This window comes from Desmodus rotundus, chromosome 7, assembly GCF_022682495.2.
Source record: "Desmodus rotundus isolate HL8 chromosome 7, HLdesRot8A.1, whole genome shotgun sequence".
NCBI classification, from domain to species: Eukaryota; Metazoa; Chordata; class Mammalia; order Chiroptera; family Phyllostomidae; genus Desmodus; species Desmodus rotundus.
Window position 1 is genome coordinate 112,784,956 of NC_071393.1, and position 16,934 is coordinate 112,801,889.

The 16,934-nt window shown below is 45.9% G+C and overlaps 1 protein-coding gene across 4 annotated transcripts in view; it reads left to right on the forward strand.

The window, feature by feature from the left end:
• Positions 1-5,864: 5,864 nt before the first annotated feature.
• The window catches only part of SMOC1 (SPARC related modular calcium binding 1), a 137,711-nt gene continuing 126,641 nt past the window's right edge, over positions 5,865-16,934 (forward strand). For 2 of the 4 annotated variants that reach the window (XM_053928464.2, XM_053928465.2), the window contains exon 1: positions 5,865-6,218. In XM_053928464.2, the coding sequence (XP_053784439.1) occupies positions 6,120-6,218 (99 nt within the window). In that variant the 5' untranslated portion in view covers positions 5,865-6,119. The remainder of the gene's footprint in view (positions 6,219-16,934) is intronic. The other 2 variants (XM_053928466.2, XM_053928467.2) reach the window with 1 other exon arrangement.

The following is a 16,934-nucleotide window of genomic DNA, read 5'->3' on the forward strand; positions in this document are numbered from 1 at the left end:
AATAGAGTTAAGAGGATGCCAAAACTTTTGATGTGCATGCAAAATTTAAGGACCACCCTTGGTAAGGTTAACCTTTGTGGTTAAGCCTCAGTTCCTCATCTGCATTATGTAACTAATACTACTGACCATATAGACTGGGCCTAAGGATATGAGACCACATAGGGAAAGTACTTAGCAAAAAATTCATCTGTTAGTAGCATAAGGTAGATTGGGTTCGAGTTGTGAGTCTGCTACTTATTTCTGGCTAGGTGAGTTACATAACCTCCCAAAGTCTCAGTTTCTTTCTTAGTAAAGTGGAGCAATAATGGCAGCTGCCTCATAGAATAAATGCCAGAGTGTGTGTTTCAGGTCTGTGGATTTGGCATTTGCAAAGTTGTCTTAGTTATTACTATTATTATTAATAATTTAAATAAGATTTTATTTATTTCTAGAGAGAGGGGAAGGAGAACAAGAAGGGGAGAGAAACATCGATGTGTGATTGCCTCTCATACGCCCCCTACTGGGGACCTGGCCCACAACCCAGGCATGTCCTCTGACTGGGAATCAAATTGGTGACCCTTTGGTTCACAGGCCAGTACTCAATCCACTGAGCCACACCAGCCACGGCCATTATTAATAATTTTGAAAGCAGGCCATAGACAAGTAACCAAGTGAAAAGAGAGATTCCCCTGTAGGTGGAAAAGGGAGGGAAAGAAATAGATCGGCAAGAATATTTTCACAAAGATGTGCATCACGCCAGGTGATCATGACTGACCGCTGGTGTCTTTAAGGGGCTCCTTTCTTGCCATCCTGGCACCACGTGGCTTGAGTTTCATCCCAGTATGTTCTTGGTTCCTCCCATCGAAGGTGTCTAAGAGGGACATACCAGAAGCAAATTTTTGTGGCATCCATAGCCTGGGTAAAAAAAGAACTGCCATGTGATCCAGCAATTCCACTTCTGGTATTTTTCTGAAGAAAACAAAAACGCTAACTTGAAAAGATATCTCCGCCCATGTTTATCGCAGCATTATTTACAGTGGTCAAGAAGTGGAAACTACCTAAGTGTCTACTGATGGATGCGTGGGTGAAATAAATGTGGCACATGTACATATGTATATATATAAAATAAAATAGTAGTGAGCAATAAAAAAGAAGGAGGTCTTGTCATTTGTAAGAACATGGATGGAACCTGAGAGCATTATGCTAAGTGAAGGAAGTCAGAGAGAGAGAGAAATATAGTATGATCTTACTGATAATGTAGAACCTAAAAAGAAAACAAGACAAACACAGAACAGATTGGTGATTGCTGGAAGTGGGGGGTGGAGTTGGGCAAAGGGATGAAGGGGAATCAAAAGATCCAAACTTCCTAATCAGTCCTGGGTTGTAACGTACAGCGTGGTGACCACAGTTAATGATACCACTATTGCATATTTGGAAGTTGCTAAGAGAGTAGATCTTAAAAGTTCTCATCACAAGAAAATAATTGTAACTATGAGGTGACATGTTAACTAGACTTACTGTGGTAATTATTTCACAATATATACAAATATTAAATCATTATGTTGTATACCTTGGGCTAATACATGTAATATGTCAGTTACATCTGAAATAGAGAGTCTGGGTGTTTAGCCCTCAAACCATTAATATTTTTCAGCATGAGGGAGCCGGACATGCAGAGCTAGAGGGAAGCTACAACCGAACCCTCTGGACTCCATTGCATTGTCCATGGTTCTTTCATTTGGCAGCTCAAGCTGTCCAATGTTAAGAGCCCCTACTGCTAGTTGTCCACAATATTTTATTTTTCCTTAGTTACATAAACCCTGATTTTTAGCTGGACACCTTTGGCCATCTTGAGCTAAGACTATATTGTTTTCAGCTCTCTTTGTAGGTAGATGTGATGACATTCTAGCCAATAGATAAAATGAAATGTGACTTTTGGGAAGTGTCCTTAAAGATAGAGGCATGCTCTTCTTTTCCCCTTTGTCCTCCCTGTTGACTGGAAAACAGGTGTGATGGCTAACGCATGCGCAGCCACCTTGGACCATGAGGTAGGAACCACTTATTAAATATGGCAGAGCAATACTAGAGGGACCCAGGGTTAGAAGGAACTACCCTGTACTTTGAAGGGAGTTTGTGTACAAAAGAGAGAAATAAGCTTCTAAATGGTTTAAGTCACTGTAATGATTTTTCTCATGCATATTTTGCATCTTTACTGAGGTGTAATTGACAAATAAAATTGCGAGATACTTAAAGTGTGTGATGTGATGGTTTGATATATGTATACATTGTGAAAGGATTCCCTTCCTGAGTTAATGGACACACCCTTCACCTCACATATTTACCGTTCTCTGTGTGTGTGTGTGTGTGCGCGCGCGTGCGCGTGAACTGAGATGTACATTTAAAATTTAAGGACTGACTTGGAAAGGTTAACTTCTGTGGATCAATCTCATCTGCATAATTGGACTAATAATACCTGCTCCAGCCCAATGCTAAGTGTTACTGCAAGTTTGTGGTAAGTCCAGAAACAGAACCCAGGATTGTTGGTGGCCCAGTCTTCTGAGCTCAGTAGTTTATTTGAAGAGTCCTGGACCTTAGACAAGACTCACCTTTTCTGTTTGTAGTTGTTGTCACAAATGAAGCAAATGTAAATCAAACTATATTTATATTATAGAAGCACCTTTCTCCAAAGCCCAATTTTTAATCTACCTTCTTCATGAGACCTTCCCTACCCATGAGATCTATAGTGGGACCCTGCTCTGAGTCCTTAAAATACAGCTCAGCCTTTGCTCTGAAATACACTCTCCAAGTGTCTGCCTGCTCTGTATCTTAGATTGTAACCTCTCAGAGGGCAGGGTGTGCGTCCAGAGACCCCTCATAATGATGAGCATGTGCTGGACACAGAAGGACATGCATCAAAGTGCTCGTTAAAATGAGTGGAAAGCTTTTATTCTGAATATGAGACAGAGCAAACTTCCTCTGTATTATACAGAAACACAGATTTATTTGAAATGGGCATTCCTGGCTAGTACTAAATATTTGAGGCCCTTAAGCCTCAATGTAAGATATAGAGTATTATTTTTCTTCTACTGAAATATCCCCTTGCAAATAGAAGTCCCACAGGACTGGGAGTCTGGCCGAAACTGGACAGACCACATGCCCAATAGCTAGATTTATTTATAAGCCTAGTCTCCAGGGAAAGAAGGAACTTGTCAATTTCACTCTTTGCTTGGATCAGAAGATTGAGCCTGGCAGAGAGACACTGTTTGAGACTAATAGTTCCCTGGAATTTCTAACCTTTTCTGGATTTGGGAGGATTTGGGAGAAAAAATGCATCATTGGAATGATGGCCATGGTTAGGACAGACCCTGCATGCCAACCAGAGGGAAAGAAAATACTTGCTGAGCAAAGTAACTGGAAAGCAGTTGCTCATATTTTAAACTAAGCTACATGGTTGAAATCCAGAATAATGTAGACTTTTGGACCAGCGACCACTTGGAAGTAAGCTTTCTGGCTGGAAAGAAGCATGTGGTGTTATGGATGGAAAGGACTATTGCAATGCCTTTTCCCTGGGCATTTGGTGCTGCCAGATACTGGGGGCCCATCTCAAGCATATTCACTCACTCCAACATATTTCTCAATAATTCCAGCAACAGAAAGAAGTTGACCAGTTTGATGGGGATGCACGTAACCAGGTGGCAGAGTCAGGACGAACCTGTCAGGCTGCTGAGCCCAGTGGTAACATTTCCATCCTGCGGAGCCCTTGGTGGGTAAACACTTGGGTGGGCACATGGGAATTGATGTAAGTGTTGCACGAGGCACAGTAGTACTGGGCAGTGTCACAAGTCCAGCTGGGCAAATTCCCAGGATGCCAGATCACAAGGGCTGTTTCCAGGAAGGGCTGACCCTTACTGTTTCCCCGCTCTTCCCCTGGAGCTCAATGAAGCTCAGAAGTCTCAGTTCCCGTGCAGCCGCTGAAGAAATTCCCAAGGAGCACACAGGGAATGTCTAACCCAATGCCATTGAAGATGGGACATCATGGTCGTCACAGAATTAGACTCTGAAAACCTGGGCTTGAACCTCAAATGTCATTTACTAGCCAAATGAGGTCAGGCAAGTCACTATCTCATGGAGTATCCATTTGCTTCCTGTGAAGTTGATTCTATCTACTACTTGCCGGATGGCGGTATTTCTAACTTAGCCATTCTAAGGGCTTTACATACTCCATCTTAAAAAAAATTCTGACAGCAACTCATGAGGTAGATGGTATTTTTATCCCCATTTTACAGAAGGGAAAATTGGATTCTAGGTAAGTAAAGTGACTTGTGCAAGGTTATACCACTAGGTGGCAGACCCAGGATTTGAACCCATCTTGTGGATCTCCAGAGAGCCCGTCTGACCACCACACTGTTTCCCAGCGGAGGAAGCCAGGCAGTTCTCTTAGAGGTGTGCTTTAGTTTTGTTTGGAACACCTCAAGTACTTTGTTAGTGTTTCGGCATCTAGTCTGGGCTTTTTAATTTGAGGATGCTGGGAGAGTCGACTCCTTTCAAGCGGCAAGTGAGTGGTGCGTTTGGGTTTGCTCTTTGGAAGAATGACTGGCTGCAAGGTGGAGGCTGCAAGGGGTGGGCAAGGGGAGTGGGCAAAACTGAACACAGCAACTGGGTGGGAAGGTTGTTCATACAATCCAGGAGGCAAGTTGTTCGTTGGGGAGCAGAGCTAACCTTTGTCAGGGCTTTGCAGGCCCAGACAAGGAGGAGAAGCTAAGCGCTGGTGCTGCTTCTGGGGTTGGAGAAAATAAATTTTCCTCATGAAGTGGGTGTCCCATGCCAACAGGAGTAAATTCTAAGGGTTGTGCTCCACATGAGAAGGGAAACCATGGCTCTCTTGGGTGAAGGCAGTGGAACACCTTGCTCTGGTTTGGGGCTGGTGCCACCCTGTGGCTATTCCCAAGAGGGTCCTCTCAGGACCACCCTGGTCAAAACCTTCCAATACCTAACTGGACCCTTTGCTGCACTGTCCTATCCAAGCGGGTCGGGCACCCAGGAGAGGTCTCCCCTCGCTCCTCTGACCCATCTCTGAGGCCTCTGCACCCACGGTCGCCCTCTCCCCCACCAGGAGAGGAGGGCCCCTTTGACCCCCTCTCCCAGGGCTCTAGGCCACAGAGAGATTGCCCCTTGGCCCTCCAGGTCAAGGCAGGGATCCAGACAGAATGCCTGGGCTCCAATCCCAGACCCACCACGATCCACAAGTGGGCCACTACCCCACACCCACAGGGACTCTCCTCAGGGGACCAATACCCAGAGGTGCTTCTCCTTGTTTCTTCAACACTTCTCCTGGGGCAACCGCTGTGGGACTCGGGTGTCACCCTCCAGAAACTTCTTTAAAAGAAGTGAACGTGCCCACTCCCTACTCCCAAGGCCGGTAACAGCCTGCCCGGTAGGGGTCATCCGGCGACTTCCCAGTTCTTGGTGTTGAAACAGCGGGTAAGCAGATTTCTCAGCGCCTCTGCGTCCCGGTACTGTCGTCAGAAAAATGGGGCTAGGAATATTTTCCCAGTCTATTGGGCTGTTGCGACAACTCAAGTACTCCTGCTGAAACCTGTACATGCTTAAGGCATTGTTATTAACTGGGTGGGCATGCTGGTAGGTGAAGGCTGCTGTAGCTCTCAGCCTTCTTCCGGCAGAAGGGTGGACAGAAAGTTCCTCTTGATCCCCATCTCCCGCTGAGCAACCGGGTATCTCTCAGTGGGGTTGACCGCGAGCCGCCCTTCTTTTCTCTCTCCCATTGGCTTTCACCTGCCAGAGGGGCGGCTGCTACGGGCTTCTCAACCCGTCAATCAGGGCGGGCCCCGCCCCGCCCCTCGCAGGGGTTTATAACGGGAATTCCCATGGCCCAGGCTCTGGCATCCAACCTGCTGCTGCCAGGACCTGGCCCAGCTGAGTGACTGCCGACCGCGCGCAGAGCACACGCTCGCACTCCAGCTCCCTCCTCCGTGGTTCCTGACCGCGCGCCCTGCCCGCAGCCTCCGCCATCCCGCGCTGCGCCTCAGCTGCCAGGGGCCCCGAGGGAAGGAAGGCAGCAAGGCAGGCGCAGCGGTGCGCCCGGCTGAGCCCACGACCCCGGTCCGCAGCCCGCTGGCACCATGCTGCCCACGCACTGCGCCCGCCTGCTCACACCCCACTTGCTGCTCGTGTTGATGCAGCTATCTCCGGCTGGCGGCCACCGCACCACCGGCCCCCGGGTAAGTGCGTCCCCAGCCGCGCGCCCACCTGCGGAGGGAGACGAAGGTCACTCGCCCTCACTCATCTCAGAGAGGGGTTTGGGGGGAAGGGGAAAGTGTAAGGGAGTTGTCAGACCTTGCTCCCCTCCCATCTAGCAAACCCCCCAACACACACGTATTACCCAGTCTCCCGCGGGCTTCTTGGTGAAGTTGCTGAAATAAAAATTTCTCCATTGTCTGTCCCCCACCCCCAATCCTTTCTTGCAGCACTGACTCTGCTTAGCCCCTAAACCCCTGAACTGTCACTGGTGGGTTTTTCCCAATCTCTTTTCCCAAGGCATTTTTCTCCGAGACCCTTAGAAGTGCCTCCTGCGTCCCAGAAGCTCACTCTCCGCTCAAGCAGAGCTGCCCTGTGGTCTCACGCTGCACCCGCTCCCGAGCGCTGGCGTTCTTGGCAGGCGGCGGGGGCCGCTCTGCCTCCGGAGTTTTAAGTTACCCGAGAGAGCCACACAAGGACCTTGTGTTGTTGTTGTTTTAAAAAGCGATCGCTGCTCGTAAAACCCACAGCAGATAATTTTAATGCTCCCTCCTGCTGGGCACAGCCCTGGAGGAGGCTAGAGGTGGGGGGCTGTGGAGAGGTGGTGGAAAGGAGCCGCACAGAGTGAGTGCAAGGGTCTCTTCCCCTGGTTTCTGGGCTGGGAGCTTGGGCCACTTGTTGACCCTTGGTCTGACTGGAGTTCCTAAAAGGTATGAAACACGCCAATTCTGTACATAGGACAGGCGGTCCGCGGCACTGTGAACTCTCCTGGAACCGACAACTGTTGTGTTCATTTCTGGTCTAGATTATTGCCTCCCCCCATTGGTCTAATGAAGAATTCCACTGCCTTAAAAAATGTATTATTAAACCACCTCGTTGTTCATTTAATCAGACAATCTCTGACCGAGAATTAGCTTATGTCAGGGCAGTTGCCTCTCAGGGTGGCTGCTCGCCTCAACCGGCATCATGGGAGTCCATGAAATAGCTAGGATCTTTGTAAAAATAAGGTTGGTTCCTTAACCAAAGTGTGCTTCCCTGGGTATCCTTGGGCCTACCCTCATTCCCACCTGTTCAGATTGCAGGTTCTTTATTCATAGCTCTTATGAGAATCGTCTTTATAGTCTTTATAGCTGTCGTGTGGGGAGCAAAAGCCTTGCAAAGTTTGACAAGCTTTAATGACTGGCCAGATGCTGGCTGATTACATCCGAGCCCAGCTATCACTGTGAGATCAGATTTGCAGCCACTTAGGAAAGAAAAGTGTTTGTCCCCGTGTTGGGCCGGCCCTTGCTTTTATGACCAGATGTGCAACAGCAGCAGTTAAAGTGCGGCAGATTAGATCCAGGGCGTGCCATAAATCCTCGACAGCAGGCATTCCCAAAGCTGGGGCGAGTAAGGGCTCCGGGAGTGACTTTTATGGATGCAGTTGAGGATGCCTTTTAAATGAAGCTGCTTGGTTTGATATTAGGACTCGCAGCTCTTAAACTCTGAGGTCAGGAGAGCCATGGCGTTCCCTCCAATAATTAGGAACAGTCAAGACAGAGATGCAGACCAGAGCACCCCGGCTGAAATCTGGACGCCCGCCCACACGAGAGGCCCGGAGACAAATGGTGGGGGGCTCACTTGCTGCTGGGCATGTCTAGCGTCTCAAGCCATATGGCTCTCTTTCCCTGACTCCTGAAATTGGAGGGAGCAACTTCGTGGGGAAAACTAGGGGCTTCAGGGGAAAACAGGGGCATTGGTTAGATTTCCCTCCAGCTTCTTTGGTTTTTAATTTGATAGAAGTGATAGAACATAAATAGGGACTGTGAGTAGGTTTGTGTGTGTCCCAGCTGCACTCCCCCCTCACATGCACACACGTGTGTGTCTGTGTTTAGAATGTACCCAGGGGAAGCTGCTGTCTTGAGCATGTGGTTACCTGAGTGCATTTATAGGCAACAATAAGGCTACCATTTATGAACACTTGGGCTAGGTATTGATATTTCCAGGATCACTTATGCTTATGAGAACATTTTGCAAGTGAAACCCAGGGTGGCTAAATGGCTTGCTTGAAACACTCATGGTACATATGCAGCTCTGGGAGCCAAATCACAGTTTATATGGATTTACAGGTTGGGTACTTGCCACACCCCCAGGCAGCTGCAAGGAGTATTTGTCAAACTAGGGATGCTGTTGCTTTAAAGGAAGAGGTAGCTCAGTGAGAAAATACTGAACCTAGATGCATCAGGCGAGTCTCTAAGAAAGCATTAATAATAACATTTTTGGATGTCTGTATCACTAAAGGGTGATGTCTTTGCGTTTCCACATATTCCAAAAGCCTACAGTTCTCTTATGTGGCTTCTTGGTGGCCTCTGAAGTGTGGCAGTGTCACAGGAAGAGAAGAAACATCTGGCTTATTGCAGTATTCCCTTGGGCATCCCTGGGTCTCTTCTGTTAATCTTTTGAGTGACAGGGGCTTAAGGATTGGCATCTTTTCCAGCTGGCTTTCTAGGAAACCGAGAGCATGCCCTTTCGGTTTAACTTTATCTGGCTCACTAATTGAGCTCCCCTGAGGCCTAGACCCCAATCCTTGCCCCCTTATTTGCTTCCTGCCTTCATAAAATTCCTGACATTTGTTTGACTCTGGAAACCTGCAGTGATCAAGTATCAGATTGGAGGCTATTATGTAGGAAGCACCTGAGTTTTTGGTCTCTCAGCTCTGAGCCGCGTGACTACCTGGGACATGGTCGGGATCCTTTTAATAACCAAGAAGGCAGCCATTTCTTTAATCCTGTACAATTTACTGAGAAGGTTTCAGCAGGAGAATGGGTTGGGGGAGGGCCTCTCCTGGGCTGATGGAGTTCTGGCTGATGGTCAGGCCAAGCCTGTCTTTGTCTAATTCTCTGTCTGCCCTTGAAAGCCTGAAGCTCAGTGAGAGCAGGAACTGTGCCCATCCTGTCTGCCAGTGTATCCCCAGGGCTCAGTACAAGGGATTGACTTTGTAGGTGTTGGTGGAATGAACAAATAAACGCCAATCATGTGTTTACAGTGATGTGTGGGTACCACTTTCTAGGTGTTTTAGCAGGACTGGAGGCAGGAAATAGATTTAAGAAATTTGAGATATAGGGAAAATGGGAAGGTCCAGAAGTTTGTGTTTTAGGTCTCTTCTTTATTTGTTCTCTGTCTTGTCGCTTATTTGGTTCATCCTGCAAAATACAGCTCCAGCTTCCCTCTCTAGGAACTTTCCTATTGGTTAGAATTAGTCATGCTTACCTTCTACTAACTTCTGTATCTGGCGCACTTGTGTTCTAACTCGCTAATCCTTCTACAGTGAGCATCTTGAAATCGGGCCAGCATCTGCATCTTTTTAGCACTAACTGGCCCCTTCGGCACTTCATGCATGATCCTGTCTTGTTAAATGAACAAGCTCAAAAACCCTTGAGGGCAGAATAGAGATCTTATTGGTCACACTGCAAAGCATTCTGTAAATATTTATTGCAATGAATTGGACTGTACAGTGATTTCCAAGCTGGACCCTCTGCTCTCATTTGAACCTGAAATTGGTTACTTGCAAGTGATTTCTTTTCTCATTTTAAGACTTTTGTTCTTTGTTTAAAAATAAGTGTGTGTGGTGGTTATGGGAGGTTTGGGGGAGGAGAGCAAGTAAACCTGGATGGGAAACAGGCTTAACTCCACCCTAAACCTTTTTTTTTTTTTTTTTACCTTGCATTCGCCAAATGTGAAGCAGCTTCTAGACTGTTCCCTTCTACTGGACTAGCCTGCCTCACGTCAGGGCCAGGGTGGGTCCTTGCTTCTGTACAGATGTGTCTCTTGTTATCTGTGTGCCTGAAAACAAGCCTTCTTTTCCACATGGGCATTTATCTGAGATGCTACTCAGGTGTTAGGTCAAGAGCTTGCTTTAAAGATTTTGATAGAGCTGACATGTGAACTTTAAAGAAACAAAATTGAGGAGGACAGGAGGAGGAAGCAATCATCTTAGGAACTCTGGGAAGTGCCATCAAATGGAAAGCACTTTGATATTGTCTCATTGTCTCCAAAAATCAAACATTCACATTTCTATGGCCCAGCGGTTCCACTCCTAGGTACATATGCCCAAGTGAAGCTCATGTCCAGGAGGAGACACGCACAACTATATCCATAATACCACGAGCCTGGAGAGAGTCCAAATGCCCATCGGTTGGAGGACATATGGACGACCTGTGGTGCACTCACACCGCGGAGAATTAAACTAGTCACAGCGGGTGAGCAACAGTGCAAGACTATGGATGAGTCTCGGCAGTGTGACGTTAATAAAAGGACCGCACCGAAAGATGCAGCACAGCAGCTTTCCAAACAGCTCAGATTAAATAGAAAAAGAGTTCAGGAATGCATACAGCTGCAGTGAAACCATATGCAAAGAAAAGCACCGTAGTGATGGACACAGGATTCAGGGGGAAGTGAGGGTGAGGCAGGGGGGTTGATTGGGGGTATGTGACCCACAGGTGAGTGTAGGTGAGTGCCAGTGCTTTACTTCCTTTTCTGGGGGGAGAATGAGTTTGAAGGTGTTTGTCCGTGAGTAAAGATCCCGTAGCTGATTCAATAAAAATAAAAGTGTGCCCTGCATGTACCATTGTTGAGTGTGTCACGAACCGAAAATTATGATTAATATTTTTGCACTTCAGGTCAAACAAAAATTCCCTCAGTAGGGATTCCTTTCTTGCCTCCTGCTCCCCCCACCCCCTTTCCAGATGTGCATGTGGCCCTACCTAAAACACCACCTCGGGGAGTGATTATTGGCCTTGTTTCAATTCTTGGCCAGTTAGACCCAGAGCAGGCCCAGGCCCTGGCACAAATATCTGCACCAGCTGGCCAAAGGGCTTGTGTAAAGCTGAGCTGGCAGCGGACAATCTTCCCTCTCCTTTGCTCAGGGGAATCAGCCCTGGACATCTGAGCGCCCAGCCCTGCAGAGTAGAAAAGTTCACTAGCTGAGGCCTGGGTCAGAAGCCTTATTTGCCAGTGGGGGTGGGGGAGGCGTATTTCTGGTTTGATGCCTGTCTTCATTCCGAACTCCTCCTCACCCCCCTTTGCCGAGGCTGGGGGAGGGGGCATGGCCCCGCTTAGCAGGTACAGGGCACCCTTTCTCTCCCGACCACATAGAGATCTATTGTTTAAGCAGCCAAGTTCCTGGCACTGCTGTTGGTGGAGGGGGATGTCCATGTGGAGGGCCCCCTCCTTCAGCATTTGTCACTGCAGAGCTGTTCAGGAGAGGACAAGGGTTGAGTTGCGGATGAGAAATCGATCAGACCTGCTTGTGAGGCCTGCCAAACAGGGTTAGCATTGTATATACGTGCTCTGCTTGAATCCAGAGTTACCTGGGGGGTAAGAGGATTGGATCTCCATGAACACTTCCAACAGCCCCATGAAGACCCCAGAGCAACAATGCTCATTATTGCAATTAAATGGATTTCCCTTTGCAACTGACATCATTCAACTGAATGGCTAGATCACAATTAATCTTACCTTTGGCAGACAGCTAAACTTGATAGGTGAGGTGCTCTGTGTACTTCCGGATGTTCCCTGGGTGGATTTCAGCCCTCTTTTATTGGAGCCAGTATGGGGCAGCCTCTACAAAGCAGAGAAGGCTACTCCTGAGAGCTGGCTTCTCAGCCCCTCCCATCACCATGGAGGACCAGGAATGAAAGAGGTTCCATGAGATAATGTGTCAGGGGCTTTGAAATCTGACAAATATCCTACAAATGTGAGTGACATGCCCCCCCCCCGAAAACTATTTTACACTCCAGGGTTGATCTGATAACTATAACTACACATCTATGAGCTAAATGGTTTTTCAAAAAGAGGATTGACAGAGGAGAAAAACTAGACCCACTTCTCAGAATGTGGGATTTTTTTGTTTTTTGTTTTTAATAGATAAATATCTCTAGGGCACTGCTGGGAGTTCTAAATATTTTTTGTGTGTGGATGTTTATTGTGCATCTATTGACAAAATTTTGCAAAGCCCCTGGGGAAAGGACACAAACGTATATAGTAAGTGAGAGGGTGGAGAGTGGAGAGTGTTTTGAAAGGACATGAATCACTCCTTCGGGTACTCGATGCCACTGAACAGACCTTTTGGCCAGGACGGAAATGGTCTACATTTGCAGTGTCCAAGCTTAGACACATGTGGGTATGAGAGTTTTAAATAAAGTTAGTACAACTGAGGAACAGGAGTTTTAATTTAATTTGATTTTAATTAATTTAAAATTCAGTGTTAAGAGCCACATGTGGTTAGAGGCAATCTCCTTGGACAGGATGGGGGTCTGACCAGCGTGCCCAGGCTTACTCCCCACTGGGTATCCCCACGTGCCCCGACTTCGGCAGCACTGAACCGTGTTGCATTCCCTGACCTCTGTTCCCTCTCCATCTCTGTCAAAGGTCTGCCCCTCATTTGAGAGGCTCAGATGGCTCCACACAGCCCTCAGGGCAGGCAGCGTTCATCCTCCTGTGCTGCCTACTCCTAGAGCAGTGTGCATCCCCATCTGCCCTGTAATCCAGCCGACCAGAGGGAGGGGGTGGGGGCAGCCTCAGCGCAGGCTTTGGAGGTACACAGACCCAAGGCCAGTCTGGCTCTGCCAGGGTGGGCCAGTAGTAATGTAACCTTTTAGGTCCTTGGTTCCCCGATTTGTCCAATGAAGGTCATAGCATTTATCTGCCAGAGGGGGAGAAGAATGAGTTGGGGTGTCTTAGCTTCCTATTTCTGTTCCTGTTGTGACAAATCCCACAAACCTAGTGGCTTAAACCATACACATTAAGGGAGAGAGTTCAGCGAAGAAGCCTCAATGGGTTAAATAAGCAGTAGAGCTGAGTTCCTTTCTGGAAGCTCTAGGGAGGGATCTGTCTTCTTGCTTTTTCCAGTTTCTAGAAACTGCCTGCATTCCTGGGCTCATAGCCCCTTTTCACCTTCAAAGCCAGAAGTAGCCGGTCCAGTCTTTCTCCTGCGGCATCACGGTCCCGACTCTTCCGCTCCTCTTGTTCCCGTTCAAGGACCTGTGTGATCAGGCCCGCCGCACCAGTCTGGACTGGTCCCCTTGTTTGAATCTGATTAGCAACCATAATTCTACCAGCAACCTTAATTCCTCCTTGCCAGGTAGCACAACAGTGTTAGGCTTAGGACCTGGGCGTCACTGGAGGGCCATTATTCTGCCCCCCACCCACTCATTAAAGGTCTTATATGAGCCAGTGCCTGGCTCATAGGAGGTGCTTGATAAACAGGGGTCATTCTTATGACCTGTATCTATTGGTTTCTTTCCTTTTAGAGTGGGAGTCTCTTAATGGTGGAGTTGTTTAATTTCCTTTATAGACTCCATCCTGCCCAAGAACAGGTGCTTAGTAAATGTTTATTGAATAATAGAATTTTCAATAAATGCAGATTATTTCTTTTCTTGTAAAGAAATATTGAACAGTAAAAAGAAGTAAAATGCAAACCAGAATATATGATTCCCTTTGTGCAAAAAAAAAAAAGTTGATTGTTGCATAGAAAAATTGGGTGGATGATATGCCAGGCTGTGAAGGTGGGTTATCACAGGGATGTTCCATTTCCATCAGATGTGTCTTAGTGATTATTAAAATATTTTTGTCTACCATGAACATCGCTTAATGTTAGAGGAAAGTAACGAAGGTTACAACATGCATGATTTTTTTTAAAAAAGCCCTAAACCTGTCTCAGTCCAGCCTGATCCCCAAGTCACCCTTGGATTCGGACTCCATCTAGTACAGGCGGCCTGTGTTCATGTAGGGCCGATGTTTAGGCTTAGTAACTGTTGGTACCAGGCCCCCTACTCATTTTCAGTGTACTTTGAACTCAGTCTGCTTTAAAGGGGAGTTTTCAATTTGCCTCAGCAGGACATAGCTGTAAAAAAAATGTATTTATTGCTGCTGGTGGGGATATAAATTAGTACGGTCAGTTTGTAGAATCATAGTTGAAGCTGCTCACACTCTTTGACCTTATAATTCCATGCCGGTATACACGCTAGAGAAACACACTTAAATACAGACCACGAGACATGTTTAAGGACCTTCACAGAAGCATGTTTGGCAGTCATAAAGAATTGGAAACCAGCTAAGTGCCATTCAACAGGAGACTAGAAATATAAATCATGGTATGTCCAAATAATGGACTACCACTCAGCACTGAAAATAGCTAATCTAAAGCTCTACTCATTATGAATCGACTTCATAATCAAAATATGGAATGAAAACAGACAAATTATAAGAGAAAATATACATTATGCTGCTATTTATATAAAGATTGAGAGCATGCAAAAACTATATGCTGTTTAGGGGTACATCTAAGTGGAAAAATTTGTGAGAAAATTAAGGGCAATGATAACTCTGAAGCTCAGAGTTATGCGGGCAGGAGGGTAATGTTTTATGTTTTTAAAGTGGGAGGTGAGTACATGAATTCAAAAATTCCTTTTTGTATGTATTGTATAATATATCATAAAGTTTTCCATAAAGCATAAAAATGCATTTGGATAGATCACAACAAGGTTTTAAAAGCAAATAATAAAAGTGATGCTTCTGTAAGGGGCCCTCTGCTCTTTGCTGCTGATTACGATTTTCCTTTCCCCTGAAGAACCTGCTTGGCATGTTCAGCCACATGTGTGACCTTCGCTACAAGTGCTGGCCGCCACCCTCCTGCTCTTCTGAGGCCAGACTCCCCTGACCAGCTCAAGGCCAGGTGCAGCCCAGGGCCAGGTGCAGCCCAGGGCCAGACGCGGGGGAGATCGCCTTTCCTGCCTCTGCCTCTGGTGCCTGTGCTTCCCCCTGCTGCTCTGGCTTCTTTCTGCTCTTCCCACTGCACTTGCTCTCCCTAGATGATGAGGGATGAGGGCAATGATTTTCTCAAATTCATTGGCCATTAGTTAGGGTTGTCAGAGTTGGTGAATAAAAATCCTTACATAGGCTTGCCTCAATTATAACTTGGGTAAATTTGAATGGCACGGAACAATGTAAATTTTGAATATCTAATGCAAAGCAATGTAAATTGCATGAATTTGACTTTAGATAAGCAAGAAATAATGTTTTGGTATAAGTATGGCCCAAATAAGAAAATATTTATTATTAGCTAAAATTATTTGTTATTTATGTGAAATGCAAACGTAGTTGGGCATTCTGTATTATATCTGGCAATCCTGCATTAGTTCCTTTTCTCTTGGGAACAAACTGGATAGATATTTTGCTAATTTTTAAAATAAGGGTAATAGTTTATGTTTCTTTTTCCTACCTTACTGCCTGACTTGGAAGAGTTTTATTTTTTTCTAAGTTTTTAAATTATTTTTTTAATCCTCACCCGAGGATATGTTTACTGACTTTTTAAAGAGAGAGGAAGGGAGAGAGAGCGAAACATTGATCGGTTTTCTCCCATAGACGCCCCGACCAGGGAGCAAACCTGCAACCTTTTGGTGTGTGGGACGGCGCTCCAACCAACCGAGCCACCTGACCAGGGCCGTTTGTTTTTTTTTTTTTAATACTAAGGATAATAATTTGTTTTTCTGTCATGTTTGGCAAATGCCTTTCATTATGAAAAAACAGTGGTTTTCATCTACTAAATTTTATACCTTTATGTAGCTAATCTATCTTTGGAGTTGGGATGAAAAAGATCTTCCTTTTCTAAGATTATAGAAATTATAATAATTTGGACTCTTTTTCACCTTTGGGTTCTTCCATTAAAAAAAAAAAACCTTTTCTTTATCATGAAAACTTTCAAATGTACACGGAAAAGGGGAGAACAGGGTAACCAATCATGGAGCTCTTACCCAGTCTCAACAATTAACAGCTCCAGGCCAAACTCGTGTCTTCCACCTGCCCCCCTAGTTTTCCACTTAGATTATTTTGAAACAAATCCAGACATTGTATTTTATCATCTGTAAATATTTTCATATATGTACCCCTAAAAGATAAAGCCTCGCAAAAACTCTAACCACAATACCATATCACAACGAAAGAATATTAACAATGATTTCTTCATATAAAATAATTCAATCAACATTCAAATCACCCTGATTATCTCTCAAATATGCTTTTCTGTTCATTTGAACCAAGATCCAAATAAAGTCCACGTATTGACTCATCTACATCTTAAATCTCTTTTAATCTGTGAGTTTCCCTCCACCTCCTTTTTGCTTTGTGACTTATTTGTTGCATAAACAGGTTGTGCTAGGGTTGTCCACACTAGATTTTGCTGATTGTATTCCTTTAGTGTCACGTGACATGTTCCTTTATAGTTCCTGTAAAATGATAGATCTGGAGGTTTGATCAGATACAGATTTGATATATTTTTGCAAGTGTATTTCATGGGAGTTGCTATGTACTTCCATCCGGAGGCACCCAGCATCAGTGGTGTTAGCACCCAGTGGAGATAACTTTGGGACCTAATCATTTGTTAGGAGTTGTCACTGATTTTTAAACAGGTAGACCGAAAAAGGTACCCAAATTTTATATTGCATTGCCATCCTTCTGATCTCTGGTATTGCCGTGGAGGGGTACAGAGGAGGGGATTAGGTGCCATCGTTGCCTCCTCGGCCTCTGGGTGGGGAAGCTGTGTGTGATGCAGAGCTGTGAGAGAGGAGCTCTGCCTGTGTTCTTGGTTGGTGGCCAAGGAAGGGGAGTCTCCTGGGTTTTGGGTGCCAGCAGTAAAAGCACCAGGGAGCTGGTTTTACTCTCTA